The 26552-nt window shown below is 33.0% G+C and overlaps 1 protein-coding gene across 12 annotated transcripts in view; it reads right to left on the reverse strand.

Annotated features, from left to right (window-relative positions):
* The window catches only part of ROBO1 (roundabout guidance receptor 1), a 1110926-nt gene that overhangs the window by 67181 nt on the left and 1017193 nt on the right, over positions 1-26552 (reverse strand). For 10 of the 12 annotated variants that reach the window (XM_017539966.2, XM_017539955.2, XM_017539930.2 and 7 more), the window contains 7 exons: positions 22911-22919; positions 18179-18303; positions 15586-15757; positions 6468-6673; positions 4877-4958; positions 4525-4693; positions 4274-4440 (listed from right to left, as the gene is read on the reverse strand). In XM_017539966.2, the coding sequence (XP_017395455.1) occupies positions 4274-4440; positions 4525-4693; positions 4877-4958; positions 6468-6673; positions 15586-15757; positions 18179-18303; positions 22911-22919 (930 nt within the window). The remainder of the gene's footprint in view (positions 1-4273; positions 4441-4524; positions 4694-4876; positions 4959-6467; positions 6674-15585; positions 15758-18178; positions 18304-22910; positions 22920-26552) is intronic. The other 2 variants (XM_017539921.2, XM_017539937.2) reach the window with 1 other exon arrangement.

A 26552-nucleotide genomic window follows, 5' to 3' on the forward strand; every position in this document is an offset into this window, starting at 1 on the left:
GACAGTTTTGCTTTTGTTGCCCAGGCTGGAGAGCAATGGCACAATCTTGGCTCACTGCAACCTCTGCCTCCTGAATTCAAGCAACTCTCCTATCTCAGCCTCCCAAGTAGCTGGGATTACAGGCATGCACCACCAAGCCTGGCTAATTTTTTGTATTTTTAGTAGTGACAGGGTTTCTCCATATTGGTTGGGCTGGTCTCGAACTCCCAACCTCAGGTGATCCGCCCTCTTCGCCCTACCAAAGTGCTGGGATTACAGGCGTGAGCCACCACACCTGGCCTGTACATATTGTTTTATATCTAGGCCTCAAAAATGCTGCACACACAGGACATGTTCGTGAAGAGTCGTAGTTACTAACAATGGTAACAGCAGCTGCATCTCAGCGACGATGACCTCTACCACCCCTACCTGCCAGATACTCATCTCACCTTCCTTACGTAATCAAATCTTCTCTTTGGGAAAGAACGCTTGATTACCCCAGGACAGGGCTCTAACTCCAACCGTGACATAGGTCTCCCTGACTCCTGTATTGGGAACTGTGCCTTACATCTGTGCACCTTCAGCTTTTGACCCCAGCTTATTCATAAGTATCTTCACTTGGGGATGATTCTTTTGCAGCTGTATTTCAGAAATGGTTAGAGAAGTTATGCCCATTCCTTTATAAATCACTGTCCAACACGTCCTTCCTGAATTTCCTCACCCCTCATTTTTCTCCTTCCTGCGTATGCATTCTGTTCCCTCCAATGAAATTTTATGAAGGTTATTCCTCAGCTTCTTATCATGGTTATAATCCTGGGTTTGTAGTCTCAAATGAAGTCCAAGAATTAGACAAGATATGTGCCTCAATTTTACTCCTTCTCGTGGGTCCTCTTCTGTTGCCTCAAGCTAGAAAAAGCATAACTCCTCCATATGGCAGTCTCTTAACATGCTAAGGAAAGGATGTCATGCCTGCTCTGATGTTATTATTTTCTGGGCTAACCATGCCAAGGTTCTTGAATGTCTTTTCCTATGATGTGATTTTCAGCCTTTCATGCAGCCTCATTGACTATACTTATTTTCTTCCACTTAAAAGTGCATCTGAAACTGTAGTGTCCAGAACAAACACATTACTTCATTCATGAACTGAATAGTTCTAAGAAAAAAGAGGAAAATTACTTGATCCAGGCATAATTCTAATGCCAGCTAAGACTACATTTGTTCTCTTGGCAAGTACATCCCTCAGTAAGTTCAGATAGGGGTTTAAATTTAATGTCAGCCCACCCCTAAATCCCTGACACACTCACATATACTTCCCTTAAGACTGGTGTCTTTATCCGTTTACAGCTAATTTTTTAAACCAACTTCAAGTACCACACTTTTTAATTTGCTCCATTAACTTTAATAGTTAGCACTTTCCCATCACTCCAATCTGTTGAGCTATATTTAATTCTGATTCTCACATTTGGCATACTAGCGGTCTTTCTCAGTTTTATGATATCCACAAATTTTATGAACTTCCTTTACTTTTACTTCTGACACTAAAAGAAATACAAGCCCAATAACAGATCGTATGGCATAAAATTGAAAACAAATCTGAATCTTATATATTTATATATTGGTTAGTTAATTTATTCCTTGTTCAATCCTGAGGAATGGGTATATTTAGCCCCATTTTGTAGGTGAGGAAACTCAGAAGGGCTAACTTGCTCCAGGACATGTAGCTAGTAGATTGAAGAGTTGAATTAAAAAATGTCTTTGATTTCAAAATTGTATGCCTATTTCCCTATATTTTCGGTCTTCTAGTTGACAAGGGTTAATCATACCTAGATTGATATGATTTGGTTATGCCCCCACCCAAATCTTATCTTGAATTGTACTTCTCATAATCCCCAAGTGTCACGGAGGAACTGGGTAGGAGGTAATTTAATCATGGAGTAGTAACCCCCACACTGCTATTCTCACGATAGTGAGTGGGTTCTCGTGAGATCTGCTGGTTTTATAAGGGGCTTTTCCCACTTTTGCTCTGCACTTCTCCTTGCTGCTGCCATGTGAAGTGGGATGTGTTTGTTTCCCTTTCTGCCATGATTGTAAGTTTCCTGAGGCCTCCCCGCCCATGCTGAATGGTGAGTTAATTTAATCTCTTTCCTTTATAAACAACCCAGTCTCAGACAGTTCTTTATTATCAGCTCGAGAACAGACTGATACATTGTTCCACTAGCTATGCACATACAAAGGCAATGTTGAAAGGCAATGAAATGTTTAAAAGACTTAAATGACTGTTCAGATAGAGTGCTAACTCACTCCTCACTTACAAAGGGGGTTACATATTACAGAATCATGCATGTGAGAATATGACAGAACAGTATTGAGCTATAGTCAGTCAAAAACTTTTAGTTAGAGTCTACTGGCTGAAGACCACTGTCTGTACTGGGGACAAAAGTTTAAATTCATTTTACAGCTGTCATAGGTTCTACATTCTTTACAAATGTGTATCTAATATTGAAAATCTCAGACTGCCTTAAGGCATGCTGCAAGTACAGTAAAGCTCATGGAGAAGTGATTTATAATAGCAAATATGATCGATGGGTGTGTTACATTCACACAAGAGAAAGACATAGGCATATTCTACAACATGGTGTGCTTTTTCTGCAAATTCTAAGACAAAAAATGCTTCCAAAAAGATTGTTTATGTACATATTAGAACTAACAAAACAGAAACACGGCTGGCCGACCCCTCTCCCAAACCAGCAACGTAGTTTAAGTCTCAATCATCTTATGTATAACTTGTTTCTATTAAAATAACCAAGTCTATTTTTCCCTTTATTCCTTTGTTTCCTCAAGATAGAAACACTGACCCTCTGTATATTGAGAAAATATTTTTATAGTTCGAATCACTCCCCTCTAAAGTTACGTTTCTTTACAAATACAAAAACAAGAACATTAATTTATAATGGCATGTGATTTTTCCCCAAAAATAAAAGGTAAAGAATGATTTAAATTAATCTCTTTTTCCCCAGTATATTAATTTTACTCCTATTAGAGCACCCAAATATTAGGATGAGCAAGAGTGTGGAGAAGTGAAAACAGAAGTCTGCTGAATGCTAAAAATGATTTCTGTTCACAAAAGATAAAATGCAGAATACCCAAAATGTGACCTGAAGGAACAAAATTTCTAGTTTCAAATGTTGTAGAAGCAGCTTTGAACATGCCCGTTTTTATCTGTTTTCCGAACCCAGCTTTGACCAAAACGTAGGTGTTTTTCATTTAAAAGCTTCTTATACNAATGTTGTAGAAGCAGCTTTGAACATGCCCGTTTTTATCTGTTTTCCGAACCCAGCTTTGACCAAAACGTAGGTGTTTTTCATTTAAAAGCTTCTGATAATGAAAGACAGGCCAAACAAAATAAGGACCTAAAGTATTTTCTCCATGCTTTGTCGGAAGCTGACTGGACAGAGGAATTAAGAACAAGTTTCCAGTTGCCTCTTACATTCGTGTGATCTCAAGACAGTATTGCTTGATTAGGATTGTAATCTAAAAATTCACCCAGAAGGTTATGAGTACTGAATTTATATAAAAAATAAAATGTGGTTAATTTTAAATACAATTATAATATGACTAGGATTGTACACTTACATGTCACTATATTTAAAATTCAGAAAATTGAAGAGAATACACAAATATTCACATATTTAAAAAATTTATATTATGTATATATATATTTTTTTTATATTTATGGGTACATGACATATTTTAATATAGGCATATAGTGCATAATAATCACAGGGTAGATGGGGTATCCATCACCTCAATCATTTATCCTTTCTTTGTGTTACAAATATTCCAATTATACTTTAGTTATTTAAAAATGGACAATAAATTATTGACCGTAGGCACCTTGTTGCTATCAAATACTAGATCTTATTCATTCTGCCTATGTTTTCATACCCATTAACCATCCCCACTTCCCCCATACCCACCCTACTGCCCTTCCCAGCCTCTGGTAACCATAATTCTACTTTCCATCTCCTAACATACATTACTTTTGTCTTGACATTTTTATAATTTTATGATAAACAGTTCTCTTTGTTTATCAATCTTCTGTTGGTATGCTTAGTCTAGAAAATAATGAAGTTTGTAAAACATTGTGTTTGGATATTAAAAATTAAGCAACTTGGGCAATGTGAACAACAGATTGTAAATGTACCATTCTAGCATGTAACACAAGTGATTTGTCTGTGTAATCATAGCATCTAAGGATAAGTAGGTTCACAGGGTTACATAAATCAACATTTACCTTGTGTTTTCACTGGGTCTGATATTTGGCTTGGATCACTAATTCCATATGCATTAGCTGCCCTCACAAGGAAAAGGTAAATTGCATTAGGTTTGAGTCCTTTAATGGCAAATGTTTCTGTTTTCACATTCTCTGCTACGGTCTGCCAGCTGCTGCCAGATGCGTGGCTAAGGACAGACACACAGGTTAGAACATGCGTATTTAATGGCAAATCAAACAAGAACAAGTACGAAGCGTCTCCTTCACTCTACCTGAAGGCTTCTATAATATAAGATGTTGGAGTTGCTCCTGAATTCAAATTTGGTTGCCATGATAATGTTACTGTATTTCTGCTGACATCTGTAACTTCAGGTTTTGATGGAGCACTAGGAATTAAATTTGGATCAGTGGGTCTTGGAGGCTGAACAGGAACTCCAAATTCTAAAAAGTAGGAAAAAGACCAAAAAAAAAAAGATGTTTATACATACACAGATAAGCATATAAATGCAAATAACATATTCATGCACATATTCAAGGAATATGATATTTACTTTACCAATGTATCAGTAAGTAAACAACTGCATTTTAAGCTTTACTTTAAGGCAAATATACCATTTAATTTACCTTGGACTTCAATGTAAGCACTCCATGTTGCTTCACCACTGGGAGTTGATGCAATGCAGGTGTACCGACCAGTATCACCCAGCTGAGAAGGCAGACAGAAAATAAATATTTGGAAAAATCAAGAGCTTACTGGGCTGAAAAAGCAATTACAGGTTTGGATATGATCCATGAATATGGATAACTGCATTAAAATTCACTAAGTGGAAACTTCCCCTTAATGGAATGTAATTTTATTGAATGTGAAGGAAAATATTATATCAATATAGAAAAAAAAGATTTTATATGGTTCTTCTAATGGTATAGTAAGAAATATTTAACTGCGTTAGCATATATTATTATCAGTCTCAGGAACAATAATTCTTAAGGTAAGGCATATAACTCTTCAAATTCAAAGCATTAATATTTATTACTAAAATATATAAATGATTAATAAGTCATATAATAAGGCTGATAAAGTTTAACCAATGGCTATTCTTGTGATTTCTTATTTTATCAGTTATGCCTATATGGATATATGAGATAAACAGAAACGGGATAGCCATCACAGAATTTTTTCTTAAAATATTGATTTTCCCAGGTTTTAAAACCTATAACTTAAGACAGTTTAAGAAGTACAAAGCCAAACTCAAGCTGGAATGAACACTCTTGCTCTCTTTTGAAAGCTGAATAACAGAAAGCAAACATGGTCACACATTCAACTTTCAAATCAACAGTAGCATAATAAACCCATCTACTGCTCAAGCTAATAACTATCCTCAAGTAACATTTGATAAAAAAGAATGCTGTCATCTTGCTCTGGCAATTGCAATAACAAAGTCACAATAGTCACAAAGAAGCACAGCATATTAACTGTATGGCACTTAAAGTGAACTGTGATGCTGATCCAATACTCCAAAGAGCCACCCACACTAGGAAATAAAGCAACTGAAATTTATGTTTATTGCTGTCAGGACTATTCTTTCATGTGCCTCAGCAGCTTGTTTGATCTTGACCTAAAAAAAGAAGAAAAATCAAAACAATACAATCCTGTATGAGCAGGCATGGGATGTGATGCCCTGTGAAAGTAAATCCTTACGTGGTTCCCACAAACCTGTGTGCTTTCCATCATTTAGCATTCTGATTTGAATTGTACACTAGGGGTGTACATTGCTTTATGGCTTTTGTTTGCATGTATAGTTTTGCAATTGCAAAATGGTGAGACAAATACAATAGAGGAGCTATCTAAGTATATTGCACATAAAATGATACAAGTAAATATCTCAAAAGATGCTTTATGGAATGATTGCATCATAGCACTACTTTGAAGATATTTAATCTCTCATAAACCCTCATTTACTTTCCTTCATAGGTTCTTATAAATCTTTTCTTCTCCTCCATATAACCTTAAATTACCTGCCACGAACTAAATTACGAGTTAAATCATCTCAACCATATACAATGAAACATCTGAAAAAAAAAAACATCAAATTAAAAATATATTACTACTCTTCATTTAACATTTCATTAGTGGCAAAGTTTGAAATTTCAACGCTAGTTGTTGGAGGCACAAAGTGAAATGAAACAAGAAACCCATGGTGCCATTCCAAGTTACCTTAGCATATCGGATCTGCAGCACTCCATTCTCCAACTGTTTGATTCGAGAATCTTGGGTTGAAATGAGGACTCCATCCTTTCTCCACAGAATTGTGGGCACTGGACTGCCTGTGGCCACACAGCTGAGGACGAAAGTGCCATCCACAGCTACAGTCTGATTCACAGGACCTTGTCGAATAACCGGGGGAGGCCGATCTGCAATCACTGCCAGAAGAAACAACAGGAAATAGATTTCTGCAACTGGAAGCAATTTTCTAATCATCCAAGCAACAGCAGTTGCTCTAGGCTTTGAAACAAACTAAAGATAATTAAACAAGTAATTAAAGTAGGAGACATGCATTATTCAAAATGCCTTTATATGATGCACTGATTCAGAATATTAAAATGAGATACAATGTGCTACTTTCAAATGACCAACCACTCACTGAGCTTGCTGCATTGTCAAGAGACCTAGTTAAAGAGTGGAATTGTGGATGGTGAAGTAGATACACAGTCGTGATCATGGAATACTCTACTTTTTAAGCTTAATAATATGACAAAACCCAACATGACAAAAAAAATCATTTATCTCAGAAAACATATGAAATTTTAATAAATGAAGAAAAGCCAATTTAACATATCATAACTGCATTCTGCAACAGAAAAAAACATGGTAGCATATGAGCACATTTAACAATTTTGGGTCCAACAAAGTGCACTGGATTTTCATAATTTAATGAATCAGTATGATTGAGCTCCCTGTGTCTTTTTATCTTGTAATTCTTTCTATAACAATATATATGGGATAAAATTATCCAATTATAGTGAATTCAAAGAAATTGGAAAACTGCCCAAATACAGTGTTGATTGGCTGATCCGACAAGTGAAAATCATGTTCTAACTTGGCAAATATGGTACTTCTCTACTGGGATTAACAGGATTGGGAATGTGCCTCTGCTAACTCCGTTACCTTAAGTAATAGTTATAACGCACTATGGAAAATAACAAGAGGCAATTTTATTCTGTGTAAATACAATTATCCCTATTGTTACATAAAAAAAATCTAAAATGTAAAAAACTTTATCCGACATAGTCTTTTTTTATGGGAAAATTATAACAACTGTGTTGGAACTAGGATAAATGCTACATTGAAGAGGTGTTCCCGTCCCCTGATTTAGGCAATTTATATGAAACTCTGTTCTTTTTAATGACTTAAAAAATAAAATTCAGAAATTCTCTTTAATTATTCAAGTTGAAAATTCTGGATATTAAATTTTTTTAAAAGACACAAATGTACAAAGAAAGATTCTACGTTGTCTGGTTGAATAAAACTGGTTGCCAGAGTAACTAAATTTTGGAGGCAATAATTTTCAAAGCTGGATCTGTCACGTTCAAAGTTTTAGGCACCAAAGACAAGCTGGAGTGACACTTTAACTTGTTCCTTATTTATCATGCAATAAATATTAGTTTTGTGCATTCAAACTAAAAAAAAAAAAAAAGAAAAGGATGAACAGGAAAGTAATGGAGTGAAATCAACGACTGTGCATTTCAGCTCTACTATTCTGATCATCTTCTATGTCTTGGTTACTAGGATGAAATTTGCTAATACCAAGGGCTGTAGTAGAAGGCTAGAGTTTGAAACTTGTTAGGAGTGTTATTTATCACTGTTTATAATTAAGTCCAGTAGATGAATGGTTGAAATTTGGTGGTCTTGTCACATTTAGAAACAATCCAGTATCTGGGAACATATTCAATGTTCTTTATCTTTGTAGTTCTTTGATATCTGTATTATATTTAGTGTCATCCACACCTCCCCATTCCATCCAACCCAGTTACTGATGTCGTTTGTTTTTGTATAATTTACAATGCATACTTAACAAAAATAAAGCAATAAAAGAAAAGGTTCAGTGTTAGCATCTGCCATATGTCTTTGGGCAAGTTCCTTAAATTCTCTCAGCCTCAGTTTTGTTTTGCTTTTAAATCCATAAACTAAGCACAATAATTTTTTTCTAAATAGCTCAGGCAGGGCATTGTTATGAAGATTTAAATGGAACAGATAAGGGACTGCTTGGCTAATTGCAAAAGGCCAGACATATATATGTACTGTAATATCATCACTAGATCTCTTTGGTAAAAAACAAAAATAAAACTATTATGTAAATCAGAGATGAAAGATTTGGACAGGCACTGTGGCTTACACCTGTAATCTAGCACTTTGGAAAGCCTAGTGAGGTGGATTGCTTAAGTCTAGGAGTTCAAAACCAGCCTGGGTAACATGGCAAAACTCCATCTACATCAAAAAACATAAAAAATTAGCCAGACATGGTGGCATGCACCTTCAGGCCCAGCTACTTGAGAGACTGAAGTGGGAGGATCACCTGAGCCCAGGAGGTTAAGGCTACAGTAGTGGGCTTTGATCAGGCCAGTGTACTCCAGCCTGGGTGACAGAGAGAGACCCTGTCTCAAAAAAACAAACAAACAAACAAAAAACGAGAGAGAGAGATTTAAGGGTTAATAAAGCAATTACATGTCTTCAGGTCGAGAAATGAAAGTTTGTGATGTCATGAAGTAGAATAAAATACTCGTAAAATGTTTACAGTTACAGATACCAAAGGACGTACTGCAGTTGAGTCAAACCTTCATTTAGAATGAGACAAACTTCATATTCAGGTCTAGGATCTTCTACTGAAATTATTAGAATGAATTATCAGGAAGTAAAATAGGAAGTGTAAGAACCAGAAATGTTTAACAGTGATTCAGTGCACGAGCTTTGGAGTTGGAAAATGTTAGTGCCATACAGTGGAAATGTTCCATAACTACTCTCTCCAGTACGGCAGCCAATAGCTCCAGCGGCTATTGAACATGTAAGTGTAGCTTCAGTAATTGGGGAATTGGACATGCAATTGTATTTAATTTTAAGTAATTTAGATTCAAATTTAAATAGCCCCCATATGGTAAGTAGCTACCTCATTAAAGAGTGCAAACACGTCAGCTCTGCTACTTATTGTAATTTGGGTGCACATCTTCACATTCACTGCCTCAGTTTCCTCACTAGTGAAATGAGATGTGGTTAGATTTGAAATTGTTCATGCGTAAAAAGTTTCCAGTATAGTGTCTGGCCCAAAGTAAGCTTATCATGTAACTTGTTATTAGTCACTGTAGCTTATTCTTGTCAGTATAAAAATAATAGTGGTGGAAGTGGTGATGGTATAAAAGGTGGTGTGACCCTGTTACAGCAGGGTTATTAAAGTTTAGCTATTTTTTCCACACATTGAATGAAATACTTCAAAACCCCTCCAAAATCAGGGTATATAATCAGAATGTAGTAAATTTCACCTCAAAAATAATGATAATGAAGTCTATGTTAATACACATAAATATATTTATGAAATAATTTTAAGTGAAAAAGAGCAGAAAAATAACATACATATATTGATTGGTTCATATATGAAAAGTCACATTTATACACCAGTAAACATCACAGATAAAGAGCACAATTGTCACCCATTTACAAAATGCAAGCATCACATCTTGAAAATCTATAAATTCGGCTAGAAATTTTATTATTCCATTTTAGAAATCAGGGAACTGAAACTCTAGAAGTTCAAGTGACTTGTCCAAATCAAGTAGAAACTGGCAAATCTCTTTTCTAAATAAAATATAACACTCTTTGCACTATATATCTATAAATTTTGTGTGATGAATACAAATGATTTTAAATTTTATACATTATATAGTAATCATTAACTTTGTTTCCTTACACTCTGATATAATAAAGAGAAGAAAGGTGCTCAGTTAAATAGAAGACATGTGTTTGTCTGTTTCTGAGACAAATGCTATTGGAGATAGGCAACAGAACACTTTAAAGGCAGCTGCTACTTCTGTGTTTCATGTTTTATTCTGCCTTAGTTTTTATTTTGTTTGCAAACAGTAAAGAAGGTCAAGAAGCCAAAGACAAATACTATCCCAAAGTACTCTGCCTACTTGCCATCCTCTCGACTTGTTAATGTATAAATTATTGGTATTTTCAGTATACACAATAATTATAGTTTTACCCATGAAGAATGAGACCATAGTGTTACGTTGTTTGTGCAATATCAATAAACTCCAAAATAAAGCCAACAAAACTTTAAAAAACAGTACACAGCAAACACAAAACCACCTTAAAAGCCTGGAAGCTTACAGGGTGAAACAAACCATTTAGTGTTGAATTGGCTAGTAGGGATGAATCCCAAATTCACAGATTTAAAGATTTTGTTTTTTTTTAATTATAGTTTAATAAAAGATCTATGCATGATCTGGTCTCACAAATACAAGCAATTTGTGATAATGTCATGTCAGTTGGCACATGAAATCCTTTGCTTTAAAGTATAATTATAAAAATAGCAGATACTTGAGATTACTGTAGCATAGGTTTTTAAATTTTTTATGTATACCTATATATGTTATTTTACAAAATTGCAATTATTAATATACGTGTCATTCTATGTCCTAATGTCTCTTTATATTGGTTACGGTAATCATCAAATTCACTATGTAGTTTTCACAATCATTGTTTAATGGCTGTAATGTACTTAAGACATCATAAAAATATTTCAGTTCATTCTAGCTTATTGGAACCAGTACATGTATAATATGTATCCTATATAGGGGTAAGATTTTGAGGTTTTGAGAGAGACAACCCTAGTGTTGAATTCTCAGTTAACCAAAAGCTAGTTGTTCCTTCCTTTTTTGTTTCATCCACTCATTAAAAAAAAAAAAAAATCTATTGAGCATTTCCACATGAGAGATCCTGGTTGGATACTGGCAAGCATTTAATTTGACTAGAGAGACAAGGGTCCCGCCTTCATGGAACTCAATGTTTAATGAAGAACTTAGGAAAATAAACAGAAGACAAAAAGGTATAGGATGCAATGTATGTGTATATTGCAGGGTTTGGAGTATAGAACCCGTATTTGAAGAGTTAGGGAATGCTTCTTGAAGGAAATGAAGTTTCACATTGGTGGAAACAACGTGCAGAAGACTTAAGACGGAGAAACATGGCAAGCACAAGCCATTAGGGCATGTGAGCAGCACAGTACTCAGAGCTGGGCCTGCAGTGGGGCAGATAATGAATGGTAACGCACATTAAGGAATACACATTTAATCTTGAGAATACTAAAAAAGGCAAATAATGAAACTGATGATTAAGAAATTCTTCAAGAACTTCCTGAAATTCAAAGATATCTACAAAAGTCCTTGTATCTGGTGGTTAAATACTACATTATTTCCCCCTGAAGTTAGGATCAAGAAAAATATGTTCACTATTGCCAATTCTGCTCACTATATTGGAGGTCACTGGCAATGTAGGCAAGTAAGAGAAATAAAAGGTACAAATATTAAGAGGAAGAAGTAAAAACTGTTTTTTTTGTGTAGCTGACACATTTTGCACATAAAAATTTCAAAATAATCTAACTACAAACTAATTCAGTGCATTTAGCAAAGCTACTGGACACAAGGTTAATATACAAAAGTCAATTGTACATTCAAGCATTTCCCTTATATAATTCAATGATAAAATTATATTACTATAATTTTATTCTGTAACATTTAATATGTATATATATATATATATATATATATATACACACTATATATACAGTCACATAAAAAAATCATGAAACACTTTACATATAAATGTACCAAGGTGTGTGCAAGGCCTTTACTGTCGAAACTACAAACCATTGCTGAGAGAAATTAAAGACCTAAATAATGAAGAGATATATGTGGGATATATACTATTTCCCTGAATTGACTCAGATTAAGATGTTAATTTTAAGTTATTCAACAGTTTAAATAAAATCAAAATTAACTATTCAGATTTTTTGTTTGTTTAGGGAGTGGATATGTCCATGTAAAATTTTGCCAAGTTTATTTTAAAATTTGTAAGAAAATGTTGATGATCATCAACAGCAAACCCAAAACAAGAAAAGAAAGATGGAGACTTATAACACCAGTTTTTAAGACTTAGCATAAAGCTACAATAATTAACAACAAATGGGCCAGGCATGGTGGCTCATACCTGTACTCCTAGCACTTTGGGTGGCATAAAATAGAATTAAATGGCCCACAAATCTATGTTCATTTGAATTGTGGTAAGATGCCACTGCAATTCAGCAGAGAAAGGATAATTTTTCCAATAAGTTATGCTGGAACTATTCTATGTCCTAACGTCTTGTTATATTGGTTACAGTAATCATCAAATTCACTATGTAGTTTTCACAATCATTGTTTAATGGCTGCAATGTACTTAAGACATTATAAAAATGTTTCAGTTCATTCTAGCTTATTGGAACCAGTACATGTATAATATGTATCCTATATAGGGGTAAGAGTTTGAGGTTTTGAGAGAGACAACCCTAGTGTTGAATTCTCAGTTAACCAAAAGCTAGTTGTTCCTTCCTTTTTTCTTTGTTTCATCCACTCATTAAAAAAAAAAAAATCTATTGAGCATTTCCACATGAGAGATCCTGGTTGGATACTGGTAAACATTTAATTTGACTAGAGACAAGCCTTCATTTGAATTGTGGTAAGATACCACTGCAATTCAGTGGAGAAAGGATAATTTTTCCAATAAGTTATGCTGGAACTATTAGTTTTCAAAAGGGGGAAATAAAAAGAATTTGACTTTGAACTCACACGATATACAAAAATTAATTCAAGGTAAATAAAAAATTTGCATCTCAAAGGTATAAATAATAAAGCTTCTAGAAGAAGACATAGGAGAATATTTTCATGGCTTCAAGGTAGTACAGAACACTGAAAGTACTAACCAACTAACCATTAAAAAAAAAAACAAAAAAACCAAACACTGGTTTCCAGCAAAATTAATTATTTTATCCCTAAAACCATCATTAAGTGAATGACCAGGAAGAAAATATTTACTCTCTCTCTCTCTATATATATATATATATATATATATATATATATATTCACACACACACACACACACACACATATATATGTATATGTGTGTGTGTGTGTGTGTATAGATATCTGATGAAGACTTGTATCCCAAATACATGGGAAACAGAAATTAGTACATATTCCCACCAAAAGGCAAACCAAGATAACTGAGTGCACATGCCCAACAATAGACATGTACACGAATATTGAGGTTTATTAATAAAAATCCTCAGCTGAAAATACTCTATCAATAGTAAAGCACAGAAATAAATTGTTGTCTACTTATGCAATGGAATATTACACAGTAACAAAAAAGAACATAAGTGTATTTTACTGACATTATTTTGAGGCAAAAATATACACAAAAGTGTATCTACTGTATGATTTTATTTAGCCAGATTACAAGAATAGGTAAAATGAATCAATGATGATAAAAGTCAGAAAAGTAATTATCTCTGCCAGCGAGAGCCTTATTGACTAGAAAAGAGTCAATGGAAGCCTTCTATGACCTTGGAAACATTCAATATCTTCATCAGAATGGTCATTACATGCATAAATTCATCATGCTACATTAGTTTACTTACTTCATGGCATGAGTATTATACTTCAGTTTACATAATCGGGAAAAGAAGACTAGTCTAGGGAAAAAGTATTCCAGCAACAATAAGAAAATGTAATTTAGGGAGAACACCAAAAACAGGATGGAATTAGTAGGCTGTTAGAGTTTCACACTACAGATGACTAGCTCTGGGAGTTGCAATAGAGATGAAGGCAATCTGATGCATTAAAAAGATAATGAGTAGATACAGAGATAGGGAAAGATGAGAAATCAGATGACTCCACAGATTGTAATTTAAAAAGCAACTGCTAGGTGGCGCAAGGTGGCTCGCGCCTGTCATCCCAGGACTTTGGGAGGCTGAGGTGGGCAGATCACACTAGGCCAGGAGTTTGAGACCAGTCTGGCCAACATGGTGAAATCCTACCTCTACTAAAAAATACTAAAACTAGCCAGGTGTGGTGGCGTGCCCCTGTAATCCCACCTAATCGGGAGGCTGAGGCAGAAGAATCGTTTGAACCTGGGAGGTGGAGGTTGCCGTGAGCAGAGATGGTGCCATTGCACTGCAGCCTGGGTGACAAAGCAAGACTCTGTCTCCAAAAAATAAATAAATAAATAAAAAATAAAAATGAAAGAAAGAAAAGAAAGCATAAAATAAAGCAACTGCTATTATACTATTACATTATTTGAATCATTATCTGGAGTTTTAAAAAAATCAACCACACTGAATATATTATAGAGTAAGCATCTTTTATTCCTGCTCCTCTTCTTTTATTCTTGTTCCATCTTCTTCCCTGAGAAACAAGACATTTCTTTCCTTAAATGTTCTTTCATCTACTTTTTGGAATTAACTGTGAAAATATAATTCCGATCACTATAACAAATTTAGTTTCAGAAGTAACAAGTTCCTTGCTACTGTCATGGTTTTGCTTCTATTTTTAATTTGGAAAAATTCTTGTAATTCTTTCTTGATTGTACATATATATACTATACATGTACATATATTTATATGTAAATATGTGAAATAAGATATGAGAGAAAAATACATATATAGAAAATAAAACAAATTTATGTGTGGTTTTTTTTTTCTTCTTTCATTACCTTCTCAAGTTATCATTACTGTTCATCTTACAATTTGGTGATTTTGTTCAGCACTGTGTTTTATAATAGGTTTGGCATTAATTGAGTATATTTAGGGGAGTTGGCAGAATAAAATCACATCGAAGAAAACTTGTTCATTATCATAAGTTGTGAGCTGTTAGATTTTGAGCTTATGACCTAAAGGTTCATCTTATCTCCTAAATTTAGAGGAAAGAGAAGAGATGGTAATTTACGCTAAGAGATTACAAAATAATTTTTTGTTTTCCAAAACATAGAAACATTCCTAGGTGCAGCTAAACTTCTCCTTAGATAATTACTATGTTTTATGAATCTGATTGAATGCTACAAATTTATGATACATTTAGGTCAAAATAAGAACACTTTTGAACTTACCATTGTATCAACGCCCTCTTAGGTTTTATACAAAAATAGCCATAACAAAGGTATAAAGTTGGAAATAAACATATCTACTGGCACCCTCTTTGGATCCTAAGCCAAACTTGGACATTTTGAAATAAAATGCTTTACACTTTACCATCTGTAACTTCCAAATATGCCTTTGTGATGATGCTTCCAGCAACATTTAAAGTCTGGCAAATGTAATAACCAACATCAGATCGCTGGACATTAGTAATTGTGAGGTCACCAGTCTGGGAGACTGAAAACCGGCTGGATGACTGTGGTGGTTGATACGAGAAAAGCAGATTCTAGAACCCAGAAATCGAGAGGGCGGAAAATAAAAACAGGTTGTTAGTTTCCAATATTTTGTCACTTATACATTTACATCTAAAAACATACATATAGTATACATACACAAATATATATTTATCTGTCCATATATACATACAAAAATAAGCTAAATATTCTTCTATCACATACCCACATATACACATGTCCATGCACATAAATATCTACCTAGGTACATATATACACACACAAGGTTTAATAATCTAACCTCAAATCGGGTTATTTGAAAATTTAACTCTAAAGATTAATATATATTTTTCTATCAGTTTTTAAGCAATACTAGATATATAAGAATATTAACTATCATTATAGTAAAAAAAATACATATTTAGAAAAACGACAAAAGTCTTGCTTCAACTATATATGACTATTAGAATTATTAATACTAAGACTTTTAATATGTTAAAAATCTAAAATGCAAACAAATTCTGACAAATTAAATTCAAGGATACGATTTTGGCACCACAATAAGCATGTCTGTTAGCTAACCACTGTAAATGTTCAGTAACCTATATCCAACTTTTAACATACATGTTGTCTCTCCTGTTGAGAGACAGGAGGTGAGAATATCTGTTATAGATTTTTCTAAAACTCATATACTGAATTTAATCGAAAAATCATGCTTCTTAGAGTTAGTGTATATGTCACACAAAATAATAGATCATGTTATTGAATTTCATGAAATAAAAAATAGTAATATTTTCTCTATCACAACAAAATAGATTCTTTTAAAAAGTTTTGGTGCCTTTTAATATACATTATTTTATAAAGGTTTAAGTATTATTCCATGGATATATGTCCAATGACAACATTTTAGGGAAAAAATGAGTTGTACTATTTAACAAAACCAAAATTATCTGAAAATTTGATGTAATGTTTAAATAACATAAATGAATCACTAAAATATTACTCTATTAAGGAGAGGTTCCAGTAGATTTACTATTTTTGCTGCAAAGATTTCCTTCTAAAATGCACTTAAAATTCTTCCTGCTCTATTAAAATATTTCATTCTTTCTTGTCTCTAATTTGCCGTCAGCAAATTTAGTTCTTTGAGGCCAAATGGAATGTGTTAGGACCCACCAAGATTCTAGAATTCAAATAAGGGCCTATATACCATAATCAAGTCAATATTTGGCTACCGAAGTGAAAGCAAAAGTGAACTTGATAACATTCCAGACGAAATATTAAATGCAGTCAATAAATGACCTGTTATTTATGAGAGCACATTAGAAACAAGACCCTGAAACAAACTCCCACAATTGATTTAAGCAAAAATTTTTTTAAAAGACCAGAAATAACTATTAAAAATAAATGAGAATCGGTTATTTACACATATCAGAAATAAGTAGAGGGAAACATTCTGTTTTATATACTTGTATTTTGAGACAGGGTCTCACTCTTTCACCCAGGCTAGAGTGTAGTGATGTAATCAGAGCTCACTGCAGTCTCTGCCTCAGGGGCTCAAGTGATCCTCCCTCCCCAGCCTCCAGAGTAGCTGTGACTAGAAACATTCACCACCATGCCCCATTAATTTTTTTTTTATTTTTAAAGTTTTGTAGAGATGAGGTCTCACTATGTTGCCCAAGCTAGTCTCAAACTCCCGAGGTCAAGTGATCCTCCTGGCTGAGCCTCCCAAAGTGCTGAGTCACTGTGCCCAACCACATTTTGTTTTATTGAAGAAGGCAAATCATTAAGAGATGAGACAAAAAGATATTTTAAACTCTTTTAGATTTTCTGCTTATTAAACTGAAGCCCAATAGTGAACTTAGAGTTTGAAAGAGTACAAATCTCTGTATTTCAGTTTCCATATACATAAAAAATTGTGGTTCATAAAATATTTAGAGTCAGATTTGATGGCAAATATGGACCACATATGATAGTTTTCAACACACTTGAATATAACAAGTATATTTAACACAGCATCTCTGTTAAAGAGAATTTCATATAGGGTAATGATTCAGAAGGCAATTTAGACTCCTGAAGCTTTCTGAGAAATCACTGAATAGTTATCATCTGTTTGAAATGTACATAAGTCTTTTTTAACATATAATTTGGTACCCAAATAATACAAATGATAATTAATTGAATAATGTTGAGAAAGAAATGTTTCTTTTCTTTTTAAACTGGTTGAACTAGAAATAAAGGTAAACTTTACATACCACCTTGTGTACCAAAACTATGTAGAGAAAATTGCTTTCAGAATTCAAGCAGTAAAGACAAGTTTGTTTTCCTTCTCATTGCTAAAGTTTTCTGGACATTCAGAGATTTCTCAGTTCTCTTAATGTGACAGCTGCATGACTAAGTAATATGTTGGTTTCTCTTCTCACCCATCTTGGCAACCATCTTTGCTGATTTAAAAAGAAATTAGAAAAATGTGGTACCTGACTCCCCTCTCTCCTCCAAAATATAGCTGGCTGAGGATTTCCGGTTGCTTCACATTGAAAAGTTACTGTCCGTCCCAAGGCAACAACCTGGTCACGGGGTTTCACAACAAAATGTGGAGGTTCTGAAGAAGATGAAAAAAATGACACTGAATTAAAAATCATGTAGTTACTGTCCTGAGGCAATTACTTATATTCTAAGTGCTGCCACTATTTTATAAATGTTACATAAAATATTAATGAAAATTATTGTCCTTAATTTGAAACTAAAATGTTAGGTTCATAGAGAATGAAATAGAGTTGTTATATGAAGTTTTTTATTACCTGACCTACTAAGATTAACCCACATATTGAAAGGAATTCTAAAGCTACAATTTGATCCTATACATTCAAAGTATACCTGAATTGTTTATGAATAAATATGATCTTTTCTCACTTAGATCTGCTTAAAGGTGAATGAGCTAGAATCATACACACAAGGACCTCCTGATGCAGGCAGGTCTTAAAATTAATTTAACTCAAAATCTCCTGAAATGCTACCATGCAAATTATTAACATTTAAAACCTTCAGTCCAATTATTTGAACAGAAATGAATTTAAAGCAATAGTGGAGTCAAATTCCTCTTTCATTTACATAGGCAAGGGCATGTTCAAACAGAATATATATGGAAATGAGGGCAAATTTGAAACATCTGCTCATCGTGACATTATAAATACTGCCAGCTTTGTCCGAAGTGTTTGATTTATACCGATTTAAATGGCTACTTCATCCAGCAGCAAACAGAGTGTCAGAAAATTGTGTCAATTACATTGAATACAACAGTAGCTGAAAACATTAGGTGTGCTGATGGTGTGACTTCTGGAAAAAAAAAAAGATACTTGTTTTTGGGCTGAGCCTTGGGCTTGGAAAACTGTACAACAAAAGTAAGTCTTTTACTGTTTGCACGTTTCAAATTCATTTCTTATCAGCTATCTTAAACACCTAATTTTTCTCCTCTCTTGTCTCAGTTTACATTGGAGTGAATGAATGCTTCAAGCGATATTTAACAGTTTCTACAGGACAGGGTTTATCTACTTTACTTTTTAAGACATTTCCATTATTTCTAACCTTCTCTTTAAAAATATGTTGAGTTACTTAAATCAGTCACTTAAGGGAAACTCCATAAAGTGAATATGAATCAGATAACATTCAGATTCTGTTCACAAATATCATCAGTTTGCTCACAATAGTTTAATTTATTTGTTAATGAAGGTCAGTATTTTATATTTGTCTTTTGCTTAGCATTTTTGGTCAGTTGCATCTAATTACATACACACATAAAATATATTTTGATATATATAAAATATATAAAGATATAGATTTTATCAATTTATAGATTTTAACAAAATAGCTAAAATGTCCTTAATTCTGGGTATTTACATTTGTAGTTCATAAAATAATTAAAGGTTATTTAATACACATATTAAAAATATGTATATATTTCAAATATAAAACCTCCTTTAAAAAAAGTAAATGTAAAACGACTTGATGATTGCATGGTGGCAAAACTGAGGAAAGTAATTAGATCTCCTAACTTTTAGATTAGTGTTCCTTCTTCTATACTCTTTTTTTTTTTAATTGAGGTTAAGTAGAAATTATAACATTTGACTAGAAAATTATAGGAGACCTGAAAAATCAGGTCACAGGCTTTCAAATGCCTTCTAACTTATAGGGAAGAAAATACGAACTTAGGAAATATAGTTTAAGTTCAGTTTGGTAAAACTGAAGTTCTAGCTTATAATTTTTTAAAAAACTGTGATTGTGATTGAATGGCTTACTCATGAATTTAGCAAACACTATCATTATCCAGGTATAATAATAGGCAAGTGTATCATTGCTTAGGGATTTTCCTCCAGTACAAATCCATACAGGAGCATTCTATTCCTCAAGGGTTGGAATAATTGATGTCAAAATCAGACCAAAAAATTGAAAAGATTGACCGGATAATAAACTAAATTCAGACTGGAGTTTGGTTTGCTTCAGTGAAAGAAATCCAAGTGATTAATTAGATGAGTGGGAGAATATGACTTTCCAATATGCAGGGAATTTGAGTAGGAAAATATAAATGTTCAAACCACTTAGTTAAGTAAAAAACTTCGGGTGGTCTCTTTTCTAAATCTCAGAAGCATGTTTAAGAATGTGTGCCAGAACCTATGTTTCTTTTATAAAACGCCAGTTCTCCTCAAACCTCAAAGACTTATTTGAGAACAAGGAATACAAACCCTTATGCTAACTACATTCATCCTGAAGCAATCCTTCCACACAGGATATTTGCCTGGAAACGAATTTACTACATTTTGTAGGCATATTCTGAAGCCAACATCAACAGTGACATCAACCACAAGATATGTCTTAGAAATATAACTTTTAAAAACCCTCTTCTACATGTGTGTTCAATATCAGTTGTAGTAGATGTACCTCTAAGAAAAAATTTAGTGGACTAAATATGCTTCTATCTATCAATCTGTCATTGTTATCTATTTAGACTGAGAAGACCATTCATTATATGTGTCCACTTGATGTTTATGATGTTTGTGATGAAATACTGGAATTTTTTTATTCCAAAAAAAAGCTACAATATATAAACTTGCTGTAACCAAAAATACGTAATCATGTTACCAAGGTCATTTATGTTTAGAGGTTGAAAATCTATAAAATCAGACAAAGGGGAAAAAAAGAAAAGCTGCCAATAATTCTATTACAGATGTTGGGTCATACTACTTAAAAAATCATTTTAAAGACTGTTAAATAAACAATATGCAAATTACTTTTAATTACTAAACCAATCTCAATTGTTTTAAATTTAGGTTATTTCTGATTTTTACTGTTAAAAATAATGGTAATGTTAACATCCTTCTGACAAGTATAATAAAAATCATTTGCTAGCTGTAGTGTTACAGGTTCTGAAAATATGCAAAGATCCGGTGTATATTAACAAGTATAGCTAAACCATGCTCAGGAATGTTTTTAATCAACTGATACTTTCATTAACTGCATACAAATAGCCTTTTCTCCCAAACCTCACAAACATTGAGCATTAGCATGTTTGCCAAACTAAGAACAGATTCTGCTCTTAATTAACATTTTTTGATTTGAAATGTTAAACATTTTCCGTCAAACCACCTTGTGGTTGATATTTGATTTGTTGTGGGTATAGTTAGTGCTCATGAGCTCCGATTTTTTTTTGATTTCTAAGAACTGCTGATAGGCTACAATTTTAGCCATTTCTCCTATAGGCTGTAACTATTTTTCCATTCTATTAATAGTCTTTCTAATCTATTTAGGCATTTTTGTTGTATTAATAAAATTATATAATATAGATTATATAATACATAATAAATCACATAAATATTCAACTCATTTATCATCCTGTGCTTTTATACCTTTATTATTTTATGCTATTTCATTGTCTACATGTATTGTTTTTTCTTTTTTCTTTATTTTTGTTGTGCATGTACTTTAATTTTTAAATTATTTTTAAATTTTTTCTTTATTTTTGTATTTTTTGTAAAGTATCATATAGAAAGCTATTTTTTCAAATAGCCAGATATTACATTATTATTGAACAATCCATCCTATCTGTATTAATATGAAAAGTCACTTTTATAATATTATTGTAACTTTTTTGTTTTTTTCTATTTTCGAGGCAGGGTCTCACTCTATCATCCATACTGGAGTGCAGTGGTGCCATCTTGGTTCACTGCAACCTCCGCCTCTTGGTTCAAGCGATTTTCCTTCCTCAGCCTCCTAAGTAGCTGGGATTACAGGTGTGCACCACCAGGCCTGGCTAATTTTTGTATTTTTGTACAGATAGGGTTTTGCTATGCTGGCCAGGCTGGTCTTGAACTGTTGGCCTCAAACGATCCACCCAGCTCCACCTCCCAAAGTGCTGGGATTATAGGCATGAACCACCACACCTGACCTACTGCAACTTTTTAACTTAAAAACAGTGAGAGAGATTCTTTTAGGGTCAGTGTTATTCTCTGACATACCCTTTTGCATATTTATGTAAAATTATCTAAAAATTGCTTTCTAGTGACCTTATAAAATAATTGGACCATTCTCCAAGGTAAGCACTTAGAAATTTGATGGCTCATTATTTACATGGGGACAAATGTTATTAAAGTACATTTTGATAAACTTTAGACACATCATGGGATTATTTCTTACACAAAATGAAATGAATCTGACACACAGAAATGAAAACGAGTGCAAACAGTCCTAAGTGGAAGGCTATTACTCATCAACAGGATTTTTAATGACTATTACTGAACAATCGTTATAAAAACTCATATAGACACACATGAATTCACAAATATATTTTGAACCAAAAGAACCAAAATCATTTTGTGCATGTATTTTTGTTTAATCTTATGAGATATAAATTGGAACAATACTTAACCAAGATACAATCCTACCACTTATTTCAGGAAAGAAGAAATAAAAGGATGCACATCACACATAATTTAATAAGATATAAAGTTAGCAACCCCATTACCTTTACTCTTTGTCACAGTTACCCATACTTCCTGCAGACTTTATTCTGTGTAGTCTGTCTTTGTGGCCAATGACAAGTGAAACATGGAGGCTGATTGGTTGAAGGACATGGAAGGGTATGGATGGAAAGGGGAAGAGAAGTTCCAGTCACAGTGACACGGTGATTAGAAGATGGCCAATAAAATGTCAACTTACCAGACCCAACTAAAACAAAACAAAAAAAGAAAACATGGAATAAATAAAAATAAGGAAACATAAAATGAAACAGAACGTAATAAGATTTGACTTAACAATGATTCTTCTTTTAAGATAAAGAACATGTTAATATTTGAATATATAGCTCACACTATCCATGAATGAATATTTGTTAGCATTTTAGGTATAATCATGAATAATTTAAGAAAAACAGAAGTGAACCTTAAATTCTCTACTATGATTAAATGGCAGAGCTACAATGGATGAGAACTATAAAATTATAAAACATTTAAAAATAACTTTACATTTTGCTACCAGATTACAGGTTAGAGAACTAATATGTAATGGGTTTAAAAACACTATAAATCTTAGATGCTAAAACTATACAGATATAAAAAATTAAGCATTTTTAACAAAAAAGAACGTTAAATTCCACAACTCCATCATCAGTTCAATTTTTAAAAGGTTTATGCTGCCAATGATATTCAATAATATTGAAATCCATGCTTATCATACTCAAATGAGCATAAGTCACCCTGAGAGCTGGTTAAAATACAAATGATTACGCTACAGGTTAAAGGTGTGACTGGAGATTTTGCATTTCTAACAAGCATCCAGGTTTTGCTGCCCCATGACCATAAATTGAATAAAAAGCCTTTAAAAAGGTGTTACATTTAAATTCTCGCCAATTTTTAATTGAGATGATGTATAGAAAAAAGTGAGTAAGTTATGAGAACCAAGAAAACTCTATAATCTTATCTATAAATCATAATCACATTTTCTGTTTTAAACGTTGAAACATTAGGCATCCTAACAGAGAATGCTCAAATAATATATATTTAAAATCTTGGAAATGGCTATTTTGTTTCTTTCTGTTTCAGAAGCAAATATAATTACTGTCAAAGGCAGAACTTTTTCATAATAGCCCAGCAGAAACCTACAATATATTTTACTCAAATAAATAACTTCCATAGCTTTCAACAAATCAAAATTAATTATACTTGATACACATTCCTGTAGTTTAAATAATTGCTAAAGGTTGTTGTTAAGTAGCACAGTTATAACACAAAGATACAATTTATATTGCATACTTTTGTCCCATGTGCAAAATTTCAAGGTAATTTAGAAACAGGCTTTTAATTCCCACATTTCCTTCAACATGAGTGAAATAATGTCTTTATTTTTCATTCCAAAGAAAACAAATTAAGCACAAGTTTTCACTCACTCAAGTTAGAAAAGCTAAAAAGAAACTTTCTCATTTACACAAACTTAATGTTTACTATAGCATCACCAATTATGCTACCCAGACTCAAAAACACAGAATGGAAAGACCATGGTTACAGTTTTTGGTACCTTACAGATGATGTCTTTTAAAGGACAGTAAGAAACATTTAGGCATTACAAAAGAGAGGACCTGACAAACTGTAACAATAGAATTTTGCTTTGAGAAAACAAAAAGTTATAGGATTATCTTTTGGATTAATCTGTGAAAAAAAAATTTGATCCCATTAGGCTGAAGCAGTTAAAATAAAGCCTTATATAAAGTCAGAAAAGTTGAGAAATGATTCCTAAATACTTTCATGCATTTTCAGTAATTTAAAATTCCTAAAACATTTCAAAAATATATATTAAAAACAAAAAATATTTTTTATAATTATCCAAAAAATTATTGGAAAGGACCTAATTTAAAAATTTTAAATAACCCTTTTCTTGCTCACAGTTTTTACTAGCAGTCAACCCATAGGAGTAGAATCCTTTTATTAATTAAAATCCAATGGGTTTAAGAACTTTAGGCTCATGAATGTGCATATCACATCAATGACAGGTGATAACTGAAAAATATTTTATAGCCTATTAAGGATCTTAAAAGTCATCTAAGAACATTATCTAACACAGAAGCTTCTCAAACAGCAGAGATTTGGAAAGGACTCTATCTTGAATGGTCATTTAAGCTTTTAACAACTATGATTACCAAGAAATGAATCCTCTTATCTAAAGGAAAACCTGTCTGTTCAGAATTTAACCCTCCTTTCATTTACTTTTAGTAAACAAATAGAAGTCATTAATATTGACTACATAAAATCCTTGTACTCACTTGAAAAAAAATTACCATCCCTAACGTTCTCAGCTAAAGAACAAATTATATGAATTTATTTAAGTTTTCACCATATTCTTACTTTCTCTACATTTCTCCAAAGGTCAGGTCAAAGATTTCCTTTCCATACAGAGAGGATTGTCCTTTCTATGAAACAGGCAGATTTTAATTATTGTCCTGTTGGGTATGGCAGAAAGAATCAAAAAAAAAAAAAAAAAAAAAAAGCAGAGTAATTTGGAACTCATTCATTCATTAGCTTCTAACATTCAACATTTATGGGAGGCTGCACTCCTATGCTTCTTATAACCCTTCTCAAATTCATTCCTTTCTGGTTTTAAGGTTGGAAGTACCTCTCTTCCAAGTCCCTTCTCTTGCTAAGAGAGGGCAAAAGCCTGTCTGTTTCTGTCTCTAATAAACCTATAAGATGTTGGCACTGGAAGTGACCTTAGAGCTTACCAGTCTGACCTTCTTTGGCACAAGAAAACAGAAAACCTATATTGTTAAATAACTTTCTCAAGGTCACCGATGGTTCACAATAGACTGGCTTCTAGACTGCCTGACAATATCCAACTCTCTGTACAAATTTTTCTACTGGTTAGTCAGTAGAAAATGAAGTATATGGTAAAGTATATGCAATAGGATATAAAATACATTTGATTTTACATTTAAACTGCCATAAATAATTATTTAACCTAAAATCGTTACTACCAAAGTCATCACTATATACATATATATAAACTGGTTTTAAAGAATTCTCGATATTAAAAATATTTTAAGAATATTTAGCTGTAGTTTAAAAAAGACTTGGAAACTAACAGGTGATAACACAGATGTAACGCTGCTTGAAAAATTTATTTTTGCAATAAAAAGTACTGCAATCATTTTTTTAAGGGTAAACCAATTTTAATTATTTCAGACTTGAAATCTTTATATTTTGAACAAAATATCCATCTTTTTTGAAACATCAAAACAGCATATTTCTAACAAGAATCCCCCATCTCTCTCTCACACAGACAACACACACACACACACACACACACACACACAGCCACTAGCACTTAGAACAAAAGACTTTCTTCCTTTTGAATGTGATATCATAAAGTTCCAAATTATGTCTTTGTTTTGAAATCTTTTGTATGCTAAGAGTATACATTGCTCAGCAAGTAATCTTCAGGTATAAATAAGAAGTTAAGAGAGACAGGAAGTAAAAGAAAGGACAAAGGAAATAAAGAAAAGAGGGAGGAAGGAAGGAAGTGAAGGAAGGAGGAAGATTCCTCTTATCTTCTATCTGCTTGTCATATTCAGGACACATGTGTATCAGTCAGAATGATGATAAATGTTTGGAAGAACATTATACAGAGGTTGGGGGAAAAGACCTTTCTCATCTAAAGAAAATAAGTTAGTTGAACAGATACGTAAGAAGTCTTCAGATTAGGTCTAATAAGTACCAGGAATGGCCAATCCTTATAACTACTAAGGCCAGAAGAAAAGATGATAATGGGCCTAAATAATAGCATGAACAACTTAAAGAAAGTCTAGAAAAGAAG

The sequence above is a fragment of the Cebus imitator genome, unplaced genomic scaffold, assembly GCF_001604975.1.
Source record: "Cebus imitator isolate Cc_AM_T3 unplaced genomic scaffold, Cebus_imitator-1.0 Scaffold7, whole genome shotgun sequence".
In the NCBI taxonomy this organism is placed as follows: Eukaryota; Metazoa; Chordata; class Mammalia; order Primates; family Cebidae; genus Cebus; species Cebus imitator.